The sequence below is a fragment of the Dipodomys merriami genome, unplaced genomic scaffold, assembly GCF_024711535.1.
Source record: "Dipodomys merriami isolate MVZ:Mamm:240054 unplaced genomic scaffold, mDipMer1.0.p SCAF_22, whole genome shotgun sequence".
Classification (NCBI taxonomy): Eukaryota; Metazoa; Chordata; class Mammalia; order Rodentia; family Heteromyidae; genus Dipodomys; species Dipodomys merriami.
The window spans coordinates 8,068,750-8,084,334 of NW_027203604.1; the positions used below are offsets into that span (position 1 = coordinate 8,068,750).

The window sequence follows — 15,585 nt, forward strand, 5'->3', positions numbered from 1 at the left end:
GCTAAGAGGAAACTTTTTTATGCATGTTAACATTAGTGTTATTCCTAATAGCCCAAAGTGGAAAAAACTTGCACCTCAAACTGTCAAATAATACAATGAGTATTATTCAACTATAAAAAAGGAACAAAGGGTAAGTATTGAAAACATCGCACCAAGTTAAAGATGTCAGACATGAAAGTCCATATATTATGTGACTCTGTTTATGAATGGTCAGACTAAGCAAATTCCCAGACAGTAGATTCAGGAATATATAGGAAAATGGAAAACTCAAAATTTTAATCTTAGTTTTTTAAGTGATCATATGGTATGTGTCAGATTAAAGTTATTTCCTATATTTTGAGCATTTTCCAAGCTCTGTAGACTGCTCTTTCTCTTGTTAGGTATCTGGATGCTGTTAACTCCTATCTATCAGCATTTAAGATAAACTGATTGGAATTTCTACTTATTTCAGTAGTCAAACTCTTAAGATGAAATTATAAAATAATTTTTTTCTTTTTGTTGCCAGTCATGGGGCCTGAGCTCTGGGCCTGGGCGCTGTCCCTCAGCTCTTCAGCTCAAGGCTAGTGCTCTACCACTTGAGTCACAGGGCCACTTCTGGGTTATTCTGCTTATGTGGTGCTGAGGAATGGAACCCAGGGCATCATGCATGCAAGGCAAGCACTCTACCACTGAGCCACCTTCCTAGCCCAAACTCTTAAGATAAAATTATAAAATAAAATTTTTGTGGCTTTTAACATACTTTTTGCTGTTTACCTGAGATGATAAATAAACAAAAGTTTGTGTAATGGTTTTATTTCCATTTGCCAAGTAAAAAATACATATTACAGAAAGCAGCAGCAACTTTAATTACAAATGAAGTTGATTGTACCTCCAAATGATGTTTATGTTTTGGTATCAGCAAATAATTTAAACATATCTATAACTTTCAAATAGCTATATTAAATTCATTGGTTAAAATTATGGCTTAAGCAGCTGATATGTATTCAAACCAAACAATACACCATAATACGTTTTAAAAACTGAAGCAAATAACAAACTACCAAAGAGAAATTTTTAGTAAACTTGTCAAATTTCTTGCCTTGGCACTTCCTATATCTGTCAGTCAAAAAGTGAACATTTTTTATTCTGAAATAATATTAACTGGTGTCCTGCTTTTAAGAGTGTGAGACAGTGGGGATAAGGGTGGGCTGGCCCACGCCTCTAACCCCAACTCCTGGAGAGGCTGATGCAGGAGGATTCTAAATTTAGTTTGAGGCCAGCCTAGGCAGTTTGAGATTCTGTCTCAAAAGAAAAAAAAAATCATCTAATTCTGGTTGTGTGCTTGCCTAGTGTGTGAGAAGCCCTGAGTTTGATCCCCCAAATTGCAATAACAAAGAGTGAGATGAACTCAGCAGCACAGTGCTTTATTTAGAATACTTCAAAAGATCAAAGCTATTTATAATGATCAGTCATTTTTATTCACTGTGCACACTAGAAATCGACTAAATACAAAAGTAATGCTGGTTCTTCCTAGTGGAACAGGACAGAAGAAAAATCAGTTCAATTTTTAGTTTTAATGTATGAACTCTAATGAGAAACATTTTCTGTCTTAAGATTCCAAAAAGGGTGGTTTAAAACAAAGATTTAAAAGTAGCACCAAGTACCAAGTCACATACTCTACCCACTCAGGAGTTTTATTATCTGAAATTATTGCACTTCTAGTGTAAAAAGTAAATAACAGTAAATTACCAAATTCAGTAATTTTAACAGTTGATGAATTTTGAAATGAGAAATTTAAAAATGATTGTTTCCCTTTAATGGAAGTTTGTTTAGGACAATTAAGTTTACCTATTTACTTTAAAAAGCAAGGACAGAGGACCAAGTTTTATTTCTAAATTATAATTGTACTATAAGAGAGGCTGTTTTACATAGTGGTAGGAATTTGGTCCACATCAAATACACTTTTATAAAAATAAACAAGTTCTTATAAAAATAACATTGCATTCCTTGTTCAAATTGCACAGTAAAAACAAGCTGAATTAATACTATTAGGTAATTAGAATTACATACAGTGGATATGTGTTTAGTCAGAAGAAATTAAGTATGTAGTTTTCATAATGTATGAAAATTAAAATTTATCTAGAAATACATAAAATATTTTAAAAGTTTACAGTGAAGAATGCATTTTTACATAATTTTTAGTAGCCATGATGATACAGGATCTGGCAATCTATTTACATAAAAGTCCACTTTTATTCAGTTTACAAAAGCAATAAATAAGAAACTAATTTGCACAAAACCTCTTCCACTTCATGATCAGTGGGTCCACTTCTGCTACTTTACAACCGAGCCAAAAATCTTGTCTTCCTTTCTGAAGACTTCTCATTTTTGGGAAGAGCAAGCCCTCTTAATTCCAAGAGTGAGTATCTATGGTCATGCAGAACCCAGCATAAAACCTTACAAACTATAATACAAGCTTTAAAAATATGAATAGTTCCTTTGGGTATATTTACAGAAGAAGAGTATTCACAAAAAGATACAGTTCTTTGATTCAAAATAGTTCAGTGGTGTCTATATAATTGCTAAGAATCCCTCACACCTCTACCACACTGTGCTAGTAGCAATCACACTTGCTACAGCAGGCATATTAACTTACAGGCAAATAGCTTTTATCAATTCATGACTGGAATTTATCAGGCTAGTAAAGCCAAAAATATATCTCCACTCCACTGGCAACACTGTGCAAGGGCAGACATCTATTCGGAAGGATGGACTAGCTTGGGAGTACAGCGGGCTCTATCCAAGGAAGCAACAGGTAGCTCAAGTACTAGAGGAGCTACAGTAAGCACCTTAGTTTTTAAAAAGCCATCTAGACACACACTGAATCAAAAAACATAGAAAGCTATAAGGAGTGAAAAAGTAAGCTTAACTGGGTTAAATAAAACAATCCCTATGATTTAACAGCTAACCAAGATTTCAATAAAACCAAAATATTCTCATGTACATCTGTATAATGTTCTTTATTACTTTCTATTGCAGCTTAAAAAATTATGAAAGATGCTTTGATATCACATTTTTATGAAGTCAAAGAGGTTTCTTAGACAAAGAGTTCATTAAAATCTTATAATACTTTAGCCAAAGAGTCTCTAGGCCAAGGTCTTTCCCATTAGTCACTCACCTAGGTCACAGTATACTCAGATATACACTGTGCTAATTAATACTGCCTATCATGATGCTACTCACTGTTGTTAGGACACAGAACAGTCGTAAGTCCCATCCTGAAAATGTTCCTCTTCATCTCCACTGGTTATGTCCTCTTCTTTCCGGCTCACCACACTGTTACCACCAGCTTCAATTTGGGGGATGCTTCCATGGCAGGAAGAGCCCCTATTTTCCTCTGCCCTGGGGCTGGTTTGTTCAGAAGTCTTACCCATGGCTGCTGGCTGGAAGGCATCAGGCTGGACCTGTTCTTCTGTTATCTCACTGAGCTTCTGCAGTTGTGGCTTAATAATGTTTAAAAATGGCTTATATCCAGGACTGGGTAGGGTGAAAAAAGAATTTGTTCTTATCAGCCATAATTTAGAAGACCTCTTAGGGTGTTACAAACTCCTACTAAACATTGATACAATAAGAAAATGATAGATTTTTGAGGGGAAGAAAGGCTTTTTGGGTCACCTTATACTGCAAAGTTGGTTGGCTTGCTGGGTGTCAGAGGTTCTTACCTATAATCCTAGCTATTCAGGAGGCTGAGATCTGAGGATCACAGTTCAAAGCCAGCCCAGGCAGGAAAAGTCCATGAGACTTTTATCTCCAATTAACCACAAGAAAACTGGAATTGGTGCTGTGGTTCAAGGGTAGAGCACATGCCTTGAGCTGAAGAACTCAGGGACAGTGCCCAGGCCTAGAGTTCAAGCCCCACAACTGACCAAAAAAAAAAAAAAGTTAGGTGGCTGGTTGAAAGTTTTGGGCAGTAGGAGCAAGGACTAGCATTTTAAAATCAGATTTTAAAAAAGGAAATAATAGTCCCAAATTCTCCATATAACTGGTATCAAAGACAGGGTTAAGATCCAAGGCTTTGAATTCCTATGCAATTTTTTTGGGGGGTGCCAGTCCCCTGGGGGCTTAAAACTCAGGGCCTGGGTGCTGTCTTTGAGCTTCTTTGGCTCAGGGATAGTGCTCCCCCACTTGAGCCATAGCACCACTTGTGGCTTTTTTAGTAGTTAACTGGAGATAATCTCACAGACTTTCTTGCTTGGGCTGGCTTCAAACAGCGATCCTCAGATCTCAGCCTCCTGAGTAGTCAGGATTATAGGCTTGAACTACTCTGCCCTGTAATATGCAATACTGTTTAATTTGGACCTGGTAGTAACTGCCATGGAATGTAAGTTCATACAAACTGTGACCTTTTTTTTTCTCTTGGAAGACAAGGCTTTCTATTGTAGCCCATGTTGACCTTGAACTCACAGTCCTCCTGTCTCAGCCTCCCAATGTGCACTACTGCATTTTTTGTCTTTGTAAGCAGAAATTTTATATAACCACAAATCTTTTGTTCCAGTCTAATTCTAACATTATTTGTACTGCAACAATCTTAAAGTTAGTAATATTTTATCTACATACTGTGCCAGGTAGAGAGTACCATTCAAATGGGTGGGCACTCGATGGTTTGTAAAGACAGTCAGCCTTAAAACTGAATGTATGAAAGTATTTTTACTTCCACAAATCTAAAACATATCCAAAACAAGTGAATTATAATCAAGCCTTTATGTGAAAGGACAAGTGGATATCAAAAGATAAGCCTCTAAAAACCAGAACTTACCAGTCTGTAGAGGCCCATCGGTCCACTGCATGCAGCCCTGTCTTTATGTTCTGTAACATCTCTCCATCCACCTCTGATGACTGGGAAATAGTCAAAACCTGACTGATGATTGAAGACTCTCGAAGAATCAGGCCAATGACAATACACCAATCCAGACATCCTGCCTCCATGAAAATGTGCAGCAAATACCTACATATAAAGCACACACAAAACGTAAGTGCAAAGGCACGTGGAGATGTTCAAAAAGGTACATTATCTCAGGAAAGCAGATCTTGTACCTCAGGTAAAAATACACTTAGTAGGCTTTCTATGCCTTTAAACAGCTAAGAAACTCACCGCAGTTGCACTTGGGATTTGTGAGGCCCTTTACTCGCCAGCTCCATGGAGATATGCTCTAGCTCTGACTGAGTCAAACTGAGTGTAGAAAAATTCTCATCCACCATCGTCCAGTCCCCATCCACCATGGAGCTACTCTCAGTTAAGTCTGTGGCCGACCCAATGCTGCATTCATCTCCTGATCAAGAATTTCTAGAGGTTACAAACCAGCTGTATACACAAAGTAAATTCTTCATTAATTTTAAATATTAGTTGTTTCTCAGATGTTGACTTCTCAGGATTTTGAAACCAGAACATTTAATCTACTGCTAAAATAGCCATATTTGAACAACAGTAGATAACTGAATAAAAAAGTAAGGAAACTAATAGTTATTACATACTTTGGATAGAGAAACATAATAATCCTATGTGTATTTTATAATTAAAAAGTGATGGTAGCCGGGCGCTGGTGGCTCATGCCTGTAATCCTAGCTACTCAGGAGGCTGAGATCTGAGGATAATGGTTCAAAGCCAGCCCGGGCAGGAAAGTCCATGAGACTCTCTTATCTCCAATTAACCACTAGAAAACCGGAAGTGGCACTGTGGCTCAAGTGGTAGAGCGCTTGCCTTGAGCTGAAGAGCTTAAGTATAGCGCCCAAGCCCAGAGTTCAAGCTCCATGACCAACAACAACAAAAAAAGTGATGGTAGTCATAGGCCTCCTCACATGGCGTAAGACCAAGTAATAGTGTTAACATATAGATAATGGAACACTGGGTGAATGTTGAACAATTAAGAAACTGCAAAGAGCCGGCAACAGTGGCTCATATCTGTAATCCTAGCTACTCAGAAGTCTGAGATCTGAGAATTGAGGTTCAAGGTTAGCCCAGGCAGGAAAATCTGTGAAACTCTTTTTTTTTTTTTTTTTTTTTTTTTTTGCCAGTCATGGGGCATGAGCTCTGGGCCTGGGTGCTGTCCCTCAGCTCTTCAGCTCAAGGCTAGCACTCTACCACTTGAGCCACAGTGCCACTTCTGGCTTTTTCTGCTTATGTGGTGCTGAGGAATTGAACCCAGGGCCTCTTGCATGCAAGGCAAGCACTCTACCACTGAGCCACCTTCCCAGCCCTCTGTGAAACTCTTATTTCCAATTAACTATCAAAAACGCTGGAAGTCTAGCTGTGGCTCAAGTGGAAGAGTGCTAACGTTGAGCAAAAAAGCTCAGGGACAGCACCTTGGCCCTGAGTTCAAGCCCCTGGTCCAGCACATACACACACGCACATATGCACACAGCACACCCACACACATACACACACAAAGTCCCTACAAAGACCCTGATGGCTCATACATATAGTCCTAATTACTCAGGGGGCTGAGACCTGGAGGATTTCAGTTCAAAGCCAACCGTGGTAGGAAAGTCCACAAGACTCTTAGCTCCAATTAACTACCAAAAAGCCAACCATAGCTCAAGTGGTAAAACATCAGCCACAAAAAAGGAAGCTGAACAAGTACAAGCCTTGATACCAGAAAAAAAAATTAAACCACAAAGAAAAAAAAACAGAAATTGTTTGTACCAATAAATTACTTGTATGATATGTACATGTACACATATACACACCCTAGTACTATCTCATGTGTGTGTAAATATAAAACCAGCATAATTGCTCCAAAACCTCTTTTGTTTATAATTTACCTATTATTAAAGAGCAGACATCAGTGTACTTTTCTTGAAAGTGGTTAGACAGGTAAGTATTTTAGGCTTTAAAAGCCAAGAAGAAAAAAATTGAGGATATTTATTTAGGAACTTGTATATGAGAAAAAGCAAATTCCTACAAAATTGTACTGATGAAACAAAAACTAAAATGGACTGTTCTTATGATAAGAATGGAATTCTTTACAGCAGAGAATACTTTTTGCTCATTGCCTGGGGCTTTAAGGTAGTGTTTCCTTATCATCAAAACTGAGGGTGAAGATTTATGCTGATTTACTAACTACTATGGTTCTTTTATCTGCCATAAATGTGGCAAAGGATAATCAAGAAAAGTGAAACTCTATCTCTGAAATGCTAAAGCACATTGACTTTTTCCCAAAGAAACTAAGGAGGGAGGATTAAAATGACATTTACCTTTAGATAATGGAGACAAGAAAGCATCTTGCATTTGTGGCCCATGGGATGAAGCTGTGTCTATCTCATGATGGGTAGGGCCAATGTTGCTAAACCAGCTTTGACTTCGTTGGATATTAGAGATACCAGTGTCAATTTCAAGGCTTAAAAAAGGGTTTGCTGCTTGGGACTTCAACAGCTGCTCTCCCACTGGAGGGTAGGTTCCAAAACAAAAAAAATAGGTGAAATTCAAGATACATTCACTGACTGCTGTTTCTGTTCCAGTCCTTTTACTTTCCCCACCCACCTACCCATTACTAGCAGTACAAAGCCAATTGCCAGCTTTAATAATCATTTATCCAAACTTTCTAGGAATGTGTTACTAAACTGACAACACCATGTAAGGGTCTTGTCATACTCCTACTGGAACTAGATAGAACCTTATTCTGCTGATCTTTTAAGTGACTAGTTTTGGTTCTTAACACAAAGTTTGTAAATGCCACAAAAAGTTTTCTTTCTTTTTTTTTTTTTTTGGTGACAGTACTGGGGCTTGAACTCAGGGCCTGGGCACTGTCCCTTAGCTTTTTCACTCAAGACTGATGCTTTACCACAACAATTTTCATAATTAAGTCTTCATAAAAAGATCAGAACTGAAAAAATACCTTAATTTCTTTCATTTAAATAGCTTGGCTTTATCCTGTCCAAGTTGTCTAAGATGCTTTTCTTTTTATTACTTTGGAATGAATGCTGTCAGGGAAAGCTTCACATAATAAAATAATCATGTTAGCATTTACGCTGTCCTCAACTTGTTTATAACTATGGTTAGAAACATGAATGATCAGACCTAAAGGTTAAAAGTTCTATGTCTTGGGGTTGGGAAGATGGCTTAGTGGTAGAGTGCTTGCCCTGCATGCATGAGGCCCTCGGTTCGATTCCTCAGCACCACATAAGCAGAAAAAACCAGAAGTACTGCTGTGGCTCAAGTGGTAGAGCGCTAGACTTCAGCTGAAGAGCTGAGGGACAGGCGCCCAGGCCCAGAGTTCAAGCCCCATGACTGACAAAAAAAATAAGTTCTATGTCTTTGTCAAACAGTAAATGTTTGAATGGATGTACAAGAAGTTGGCTTTTATTTGCTTGAGTTTGGAATGAAATGACTTCTTTGAATGCCAATAACATCTCTAAATACTTGGGAGTAAAATACAATTCTTGTAAAAATGGCAAGAACTCTATTATATTACCTGTTCGGTATTTTCCATTTTTGAAAGGGGAACTGATAGAAGAGGCTGGGATAATGGGAAGTGGCCACAAGAAGTCTTTGTGGAGTCTCTTCAAGGCTATCACAAAATTGTCTACCCGGGCGGCTCGGGTACGTTCCTTGCAGAGCCAACTAATTAGTTCAAAGCCTAGCTGCGCTGCAAAACAGCCAAGATCCTTTAAACGTACATCTTCTAAAAGACGCCGAGCATGCCTCCAGAGCATCATGTCAATATACATGTTCTCAGCACAGTCGCTGTCTTTGCTCCATCTGTAAGTGGAAACAAGAAAGCTACAGAATAATCTTTACTATAGGACCCTGCATACTTTTATGCAGCAGCACTGATCAAACTGAAAAGGAGGTATGAGATAAACTTCCTTTTCAGGGCTTCTCCATTTGAACCACAATAGCACTTAAGACCAATTTGTAGAATGAATACATGGAATAGGAATAAATAAGAGACCACCCCCGCCCCCCCAAAAAAAGCTAGATCAGGGAGAATAAGGTAATGAGAATTGAAGGGAAGGAGTAAACAAGTGCTATATTTGGAAAGACCAATGAAAACAGAGGAGGAGATCAAAGAAATTAAAAGAGATAGAAAGTAAAATCAAAACTCAACATGAATTATACAGACATAGGAAAATAAAACTGACTTAAAAAGTAACAGTTGGATATAGTCTCATCTCTTAAGCTAATGTGGCATAACTTATTATGATTACAGTGGAGCAATAAAGTATCTGGAGCAATACTGCCTGGATTCGGATCTTGGTTCTGCCACCCACTGTATGAACAGAGCCAAGTTCTTTTTTTTGAGCCTCTTTCACCACCCATACAGTTGTATGTACTAACAGGTCCACACATGTGAATGATTAGAACAGTGCCTGCTATATAGTGAGCATTTGGTTTATTAGCCAATATTAAATTACATGGTATAGTTGAAAAGATGTGATCTGCCTGACAATTGTTTATAGTCCTCCATGAATGCATTTTACTTGTACATAGTCCAGGATAATAATGATAATAATGATTGTTTGGTGTGTGATGGGGCATCGATTATGTTAATGGCTACTGGTAAGCAAATGAAGTAAAATCACAACAAAAATTGTTGAGCAAGCTTTATGTGTAAGAATGTGAACAATATTAAAAGACAAAGAGAAAAACAAAAATCAGGAACACATTATAGCACAAAAATACAAAGACTTTACAAACTAAGGAAAATTCTAATGATTTCTAATGTTTGGTATGAGTTCACAGCCACCTTTCTGGAGATATTACTCATTGTTTCTGTAGATTTTAGTCTTCAGAATAAACAGATGCTTTTAACTCCCCCCTTTTTTCTTTTTGCCCATACCTGGGCTTGAACTCAGGACCTCAAGCTAGGGCCTCATGAGTTCACTCAGCTTTTTCCCTCACAGCCAGTGCTCTACCACTTGAGCTACACTTCTATTTCAACTTTTTCTGCTGGTTAGAGATTATATCTCTTGAACTTTTCTGCCTGGGCTGGCTTCACACTTCAATCCTCAGATCTCAGACTCTGTTTGAGTAGGCTAGAATTACAGCCATAAGCCATCACTGTCAGGCCTTTTCCCACTGTTTAATGACTTCTCTAATCAAAGGGCCACGAGAACCAAATGGATGAACATTAATTTTTTTGTCAAGAAGTTCAGTTGGAAAGATAAACTATTGGCTTTAAGAAGGCTTTTGGATTGTGTGAAGATACTTTTCCTGGCCTTTTCTGAACAATTAGCTTTTCTGAAAATTAGCTGCATTCCGAACAGGTAAGTTGTACTCTAACAGAAAGATAATGAAAGGGTTGGACATTTGGCAAATGCCTGTAATCCCATCTATTAAGGAGAGTGGAAATTAGCAGGTCTGTGGTTCAAGGACAGCCCAGGCAAAAAGTCAGTGAGACCTATCTCAACAAATTAGCTGGGAATGGATTTCACAATCTGTAATCCTTCTACTCAGAAGCATGGGGATTAGGGCTACTGTCTGATGACAAGGCTGGCCCTAGGCTAAAGCAAGACTATTTGAAAAGTAATGAGGAGAAGAAGAAAAAAAAAAAGGTTGGGGGTAGAGTACCTGCCTAGTAAACATGAGGCTCTGAGTTCAAATCCCAACATCACCAAAATATAAAAATAAACACACATCTAAAAAAAACCAAAGGCATAGAAAGTATGCAAAGAATCCAGAAAAGAACTTTTGAGAAAGAAGAAAAAGGGAAGCCTTTTGTAGGGTCTCTCTTCCTTTTGGAAATGAAAAAAGGATTTGCAATGGGATTAAATGGCTGTTTCCCTAAAACTTAATTTTATAAATGCCCTACAATACAATATATCACAGATACCCTAAAAGCAGTAAGAGATTTTTACTCCTTTATCTTTTACCTTTTTCCTGAAGGACCAGATGGCATACTTAGTGTTTTCTGTAAGCTGAATTTACTAGAAGGAACATTTTCAGCTGACTGGGATAAACTGATGCTTCTATTCCTGAAGAATTCAAATCCACCACTTGAACTTGGTTCCTGTGATTGTACACAATGTACAGTATAGTCAGACAAAGACGTAGATGTATAACATAAAGATGTATAACATAAAGATGCAAAACAAAGTTTTGCAACTAACCTGAGCTGTAGGTGTGGATGGAGGGGTCTCGGAGTCTCCAGAGCCAATGGCTTTAAGAAATCGAATCATGTGTCGACATAAGTCCCACTTGCCTTGTTCCAGTGCTGTGTTGAACAGAAGGGTAGCATGTTGCCTACTTACTGCTGGGACTTCCATATTCTAAAATAATAACCGAGAAAGAGAACATTTCTTTTCCACTACATGACTTGGGAAGATATGAGCAATTCTTTTCTCCATATTTCCCTAAACCCAAGGAATGTAGCTACAATACTGAACAAATTAGTTTAACAAAAAGAGCATTAGAACATTAGGAACATTAGAAAGTATCATATAAGAAAAGTGAAATGCCGGGCACAGGTGGCTCATGCCTGTAATCCTAGCTACTCAGGAGGCTGAGATCTGAGGATCGAGGTTCAAAGCCAGCCTGGAAAAATCTGTGAGACTCTTATCTCCAATTAACCACCAGAAACTGAAAGTGGTGCTATGGCTCAAGTGGTAGAATGCTAGCCTTAATCTGAAGAGCTCAGGGGCAGCACCCAGGCCAATTTCCAGCCCCATGACCAAAAAAAAAAAAACCCAAAAAACAACACAACAACAAAAAAACTGCTGGCACAATAGAAACTATGATTTACTGAACTTTCATTATATGCCAGAGAAATAACATATATTACACATTCATTTCCTTTAGTAACTCTGCAAAAATAGTTGTATAATCCTTATTTCACAGATGAGGAAATGGAGTTATGTTGAAGATCAGCAGAAAAGCAAGAATAAAAATCTAGGTTTTCCTATCTCCAAAAAAAGTATGTCTCCTATGACAGAGAAATTTCTGAGGATGTGACTAATTTTTTTTCTTGGGCAATACCAAAATAGTACAGCTATACATTCAAGACCCTGAATACTTTTATAAATTTAGCCTTACTGAGCTTGTGTGTGCTTTCAAAAAAAAGGTACCTAGAGACTGTTAATCATAATCATTATCTGCTTAGGAATTCTGCTGGGGAAAGTTAGTGAGATCACTGATGAGAACAAAAAGCAGCTGTATTTGTTCCACTTTAAGAATTTTATCTAAGCCCGGTGCAGGTACCTCACGCCTGTAATCCTAGCTACTCAGGAGGCTGAGATCTGAGGATCACAGTTCAAAGCCAGCTCAGGCAGGAAAGCCCGTGAGACTCTTATCTCCAATTAACCACCAGAAAACCGGAAGTGGTGCTTTGGCTCAAATGGTAGAGTGCTTGCCTTGAGCTGAAGAGCTGAGGGAGGACAGTGTCCAGGCCCAGAGTTCAAACTCCAAAACCGACCAAAAAAAAAAAAAATCTTCTTTAGGATTAGCCAAGAAACAACAGGATCTCAGAGCCATTAGCCCCTGCTTCAGCATCCCTGGTTTCAGTCAGTTGTCATGAAGCTGACTGGAAACCGGCTTCAGGCTGATTCAAACTAGGTTTATAGTTAGCTTCTTATATCAGTTAAAAGCAATTTTACAGTAATGTGAAAGAACTAGTAAGTGCAGCTTCTAAAGCTCATTTCAGATTTAGGAGAATAATAGCTGCCAAGTCCTGCTGCTAAACATATAATAAAATCTGCAGGATTCTCCTATTACTCTGGAAAAAAATGTGATGAGGGTCATTTCTGTGATGAATCCAAGCGTTCCTGGAAAGTTTGACTATTGTGAGACTAATGTAAGGTGCTGAGTTACTACTCTATTTTAATCAGAATTCCCTCAGCAATTCCCATAACGAAATACATCTATTGTTATGGGGAGCTCAGGGAAATGCACCTATGTCCAAAACAACATTTTCTTCACTGTTAATGTTTCTTATGTATTTTAGTAATCTAATGTAGTATTTCTTGTGTAATATGCTACACATACATTAAGTATAATAAAAACTTATTCAGTATTATTTAAAATGGTAATATGAATTTATTAATCTGTCTTGGGCCTAAAACAGATTGTTCTGGGGCTGGGAATGTGGCTGAGTGTAGAGTGCTTGCTTAGCATGCATGATGCCCTGGGTTCGATTCCTCAGCACCACATACACAGAAAAAGGCAGAAGCAGTACTGTGGCTCTAGTGGTACAGTGCTAACCTTGAGCAAAAAAACCCTCAGAGACAAGGCCCTAGCCCTGAGTTTAAGCCCCAGGACTGGCAAACAAAAACAAAAACAAAAACAAAACCAGATTGTTTTAGACAAATCAGGATAAAATGTTTGTATAATGATACTTTACTGTATTCAAGGGAATTTGTGGTCATTTGCATGCATACCAGTCCTGGGGCTTGAACTCTGGGCCTGAGTGCTGTCCCTGAACATTTGTGCTCAAGGTTGGTGCTCTACCACTTGAGCCACAGCTCCCCTTCTGGCTTTTTAGTGGTTAATGGGAGGTAAGTCTCACAAAACCAGGCACCAGTGGCTCACACCTGTAATCCTAGCTACTCAAGAGGCTGAGATCTGAGTTCTTTCAAGTGTGAGATACAAACTAAACAGAAAATGCGGCTAATTCTTTAAATGTAATCACCACATCAAAATAGGGCATCTCTTTTTTCCTAATTTAAAGCTTATTCTTGTCCTTTTGTAAGAACAGAATCATTACCTGTAAAATAATAAGGTAAGAGGCAGCTGTGTCCAAATCCTGAGCCATTAAACATTCTTCAAACAAGTCCTTAGGGTTTCCAACAGCTGCAAAAAGGTAATTCCACAGGGCATATTCAGTCTTCCTAGCACAATGTACAACTGTTTGCAGGAAAAGGGGGAACTCGGTGATAAACTTTGCCACAGTGGGAAGTAGTGGGTCGGGAATAGGTTCCCGTGAGGTAGCTTCTTCTTCTAGCACTTCATGGAGCATGAGCTCCAGCACATGAGGAAAGTAAGGTAATGCAGCACAGGACTGAGCCAGAAGCAAGGCTTGCTCCCCAAGGTTTCTAACCAGAAGTTGACGTAGAATGTGGTGGAGGTAGATCTGGGAGGTTCTCTCCACAACACAGAAAGGGAAGAGCACCTCCAGATGCTCCCTAGCACTGTTCCGAGTGTACAAAGAATCATAGAGTAAAGTGTCATTAACAGCACCAAGGACCAATGCATCTTCAAAGAGAACTGCCAGGGGGTAAATGTTGATATGGAAAGGCAGCATGATCCGCTGGGACAAGAAGGAATGGGGCTTGCGATGATCCCTAGGGAAGAGTGGAAGCCAGACTTTCATCCCTGCACCGCCACAGCTCAGCCAGAGGGCCTCTAGAAGGTGACGTTTTTGTTTATTTGCTCGACATGTTGTCCAGACATTTTCAACAGACTGGGCGAGTACAACAGGAGGACAGAATGGCAGCTGGAGAAGGAACAAAAGAATTGTTTTTAGTTCCAGATACTAATTTATTAGGTCTTTCAAAATGACAGCATGATAGCATGACATTCTTTATGGAAAAGTAGGAACATTTATTTAAATTTAGAAAAAATATTAGAACCCTCCCTTTCAAAGTATATCCATTGAAATCTAAAAATAAAAAAATCCCATACACAATACCTTATTTTCTCACCAGAATTTGTAATCAATTTGAATGTGAGGCTTATTATTTTGGGACCGTATTGTCTTTCATTCTTTACAAATAGTCTTATACTCCAAGTCTTAGAATCAATTGTATATATTTTGTTTCAAATCATGAGACATTAATCTCCTCTTAAAATCTTTGTATGTGTGTGTGTGTGCACTTGTGTGTGTGTACACGTGTGCACATGTACATGCACAAGAGTACGCCAGTCTTGAGGCTTGAAATTGGGGCCTGGGTGCTGTCCTAGAGCATTTGTGTTCAAGGTTGGTGCTCTGCCACATGAGCCAAGGCTCCCCTTCTGGCTTTTAGGTGATTAATAGGAAGTAAAAGTCTCACAAATGCCAGGCACCAGTGGTTCATGCCTATAATCCTAGCTAATCAGGAGACTGAGATCTGAGAATCATGGTTTGAAGCCAGCCCAGGCAGCAAAGTCCATGAGACTCTTATCTCCAATAAACTACTTACTCAGAAAAGGCTGGAACTGGCAATATGACTGATGTGGTAGATCACTAACCTTGAGTAGAAAAATCTCAGAGATGATGCCCACGCCCTGAGTTCAAGCCCCATAAGTGGCAAAAACAAAACAAAACAAAAAAAAAGTTTCACAAACTTTCCTGTCTGAGCTGGCTTTGAATTGCAGTCCTTAGATTTCAGCTTCCTGAGTAGCTAGAATTACAGGTGTGAGCCACTGGTACCTGGCCTCTTAAAATCTTTTATTTTAGCCAGGCACCAGTGGCTCACACTTATAATCCTAACTACTCAGGAGGCTGAGATCTGAGGACTGCGTTTGAAGCCAGCCCAGGCAGAAAAGTCCCTGTGAGACTCTTTTCTCCAATTACCACTCAAAAACAGGAAGTGGCACTGTGGCTTAAGTCAAGTGGTAGAGCACTAGCCTTGAGCACAAAGAGGCTCAGGGATGGCCCCGAGTTCAAGCCCCACAACTGACAAAAAAAAAATCTTTTA

General features: G+C 38.9%; 1 protein-coding gene across 4 annotated transcripts in view; it reads right to left on the minus strand.

The window, feature by feature from the left end:
• Window positions 1-776: 776 nt before the first annotated feature.
• The window catches only part of Ric1 (RIC1 homolog, RAB6A GEF complex partner 1), a 119,014-nt gene continuing 104,205 nt past the window's right edge, over window positions 777-15,585 (minus strand). For all 4 annotated transcript variants that reach the window (XM_070033252.1, XM_070033250.1, XM_070033251.1 and 1 more), the window contains exons 19-26: window positions 13,674-14,402; window positions 11,086-11,244; window positions 10,849-10,985; window positions 8,448-8,734; window positions 7,231-7,419; window positions 5,132-5,309; window positions 4,796-4,984; window positions 777-3,516 (exon numbers count right to left, since the gene is read on the minus strand). In XM_070033252.1, the coding sequence (XP_069889353.1) occupies window positions 3,228-3,516; window positions 4,796-4,984; window positions 5,132-5,309; window positions 7,231-7,419; window positions 8,448-8,734; window positions 10,849-10,985; window positions 11,086-11,244; window positions 13,674-14,402 (2,157 nt within the window). In that variant the 3' untranslated portion in view covers window positions 777-3,227. The remainder of the gene's footprint in view (window positions 3,517-4,795; window positions 4,985-5,131; window positions 5,310-7,230; window positions 7,420-8,447; window positions 8,735-10,848; window positions 10,986-11,085; window positions 11,245-13,673; window positions 14,403-15,585) is intronic.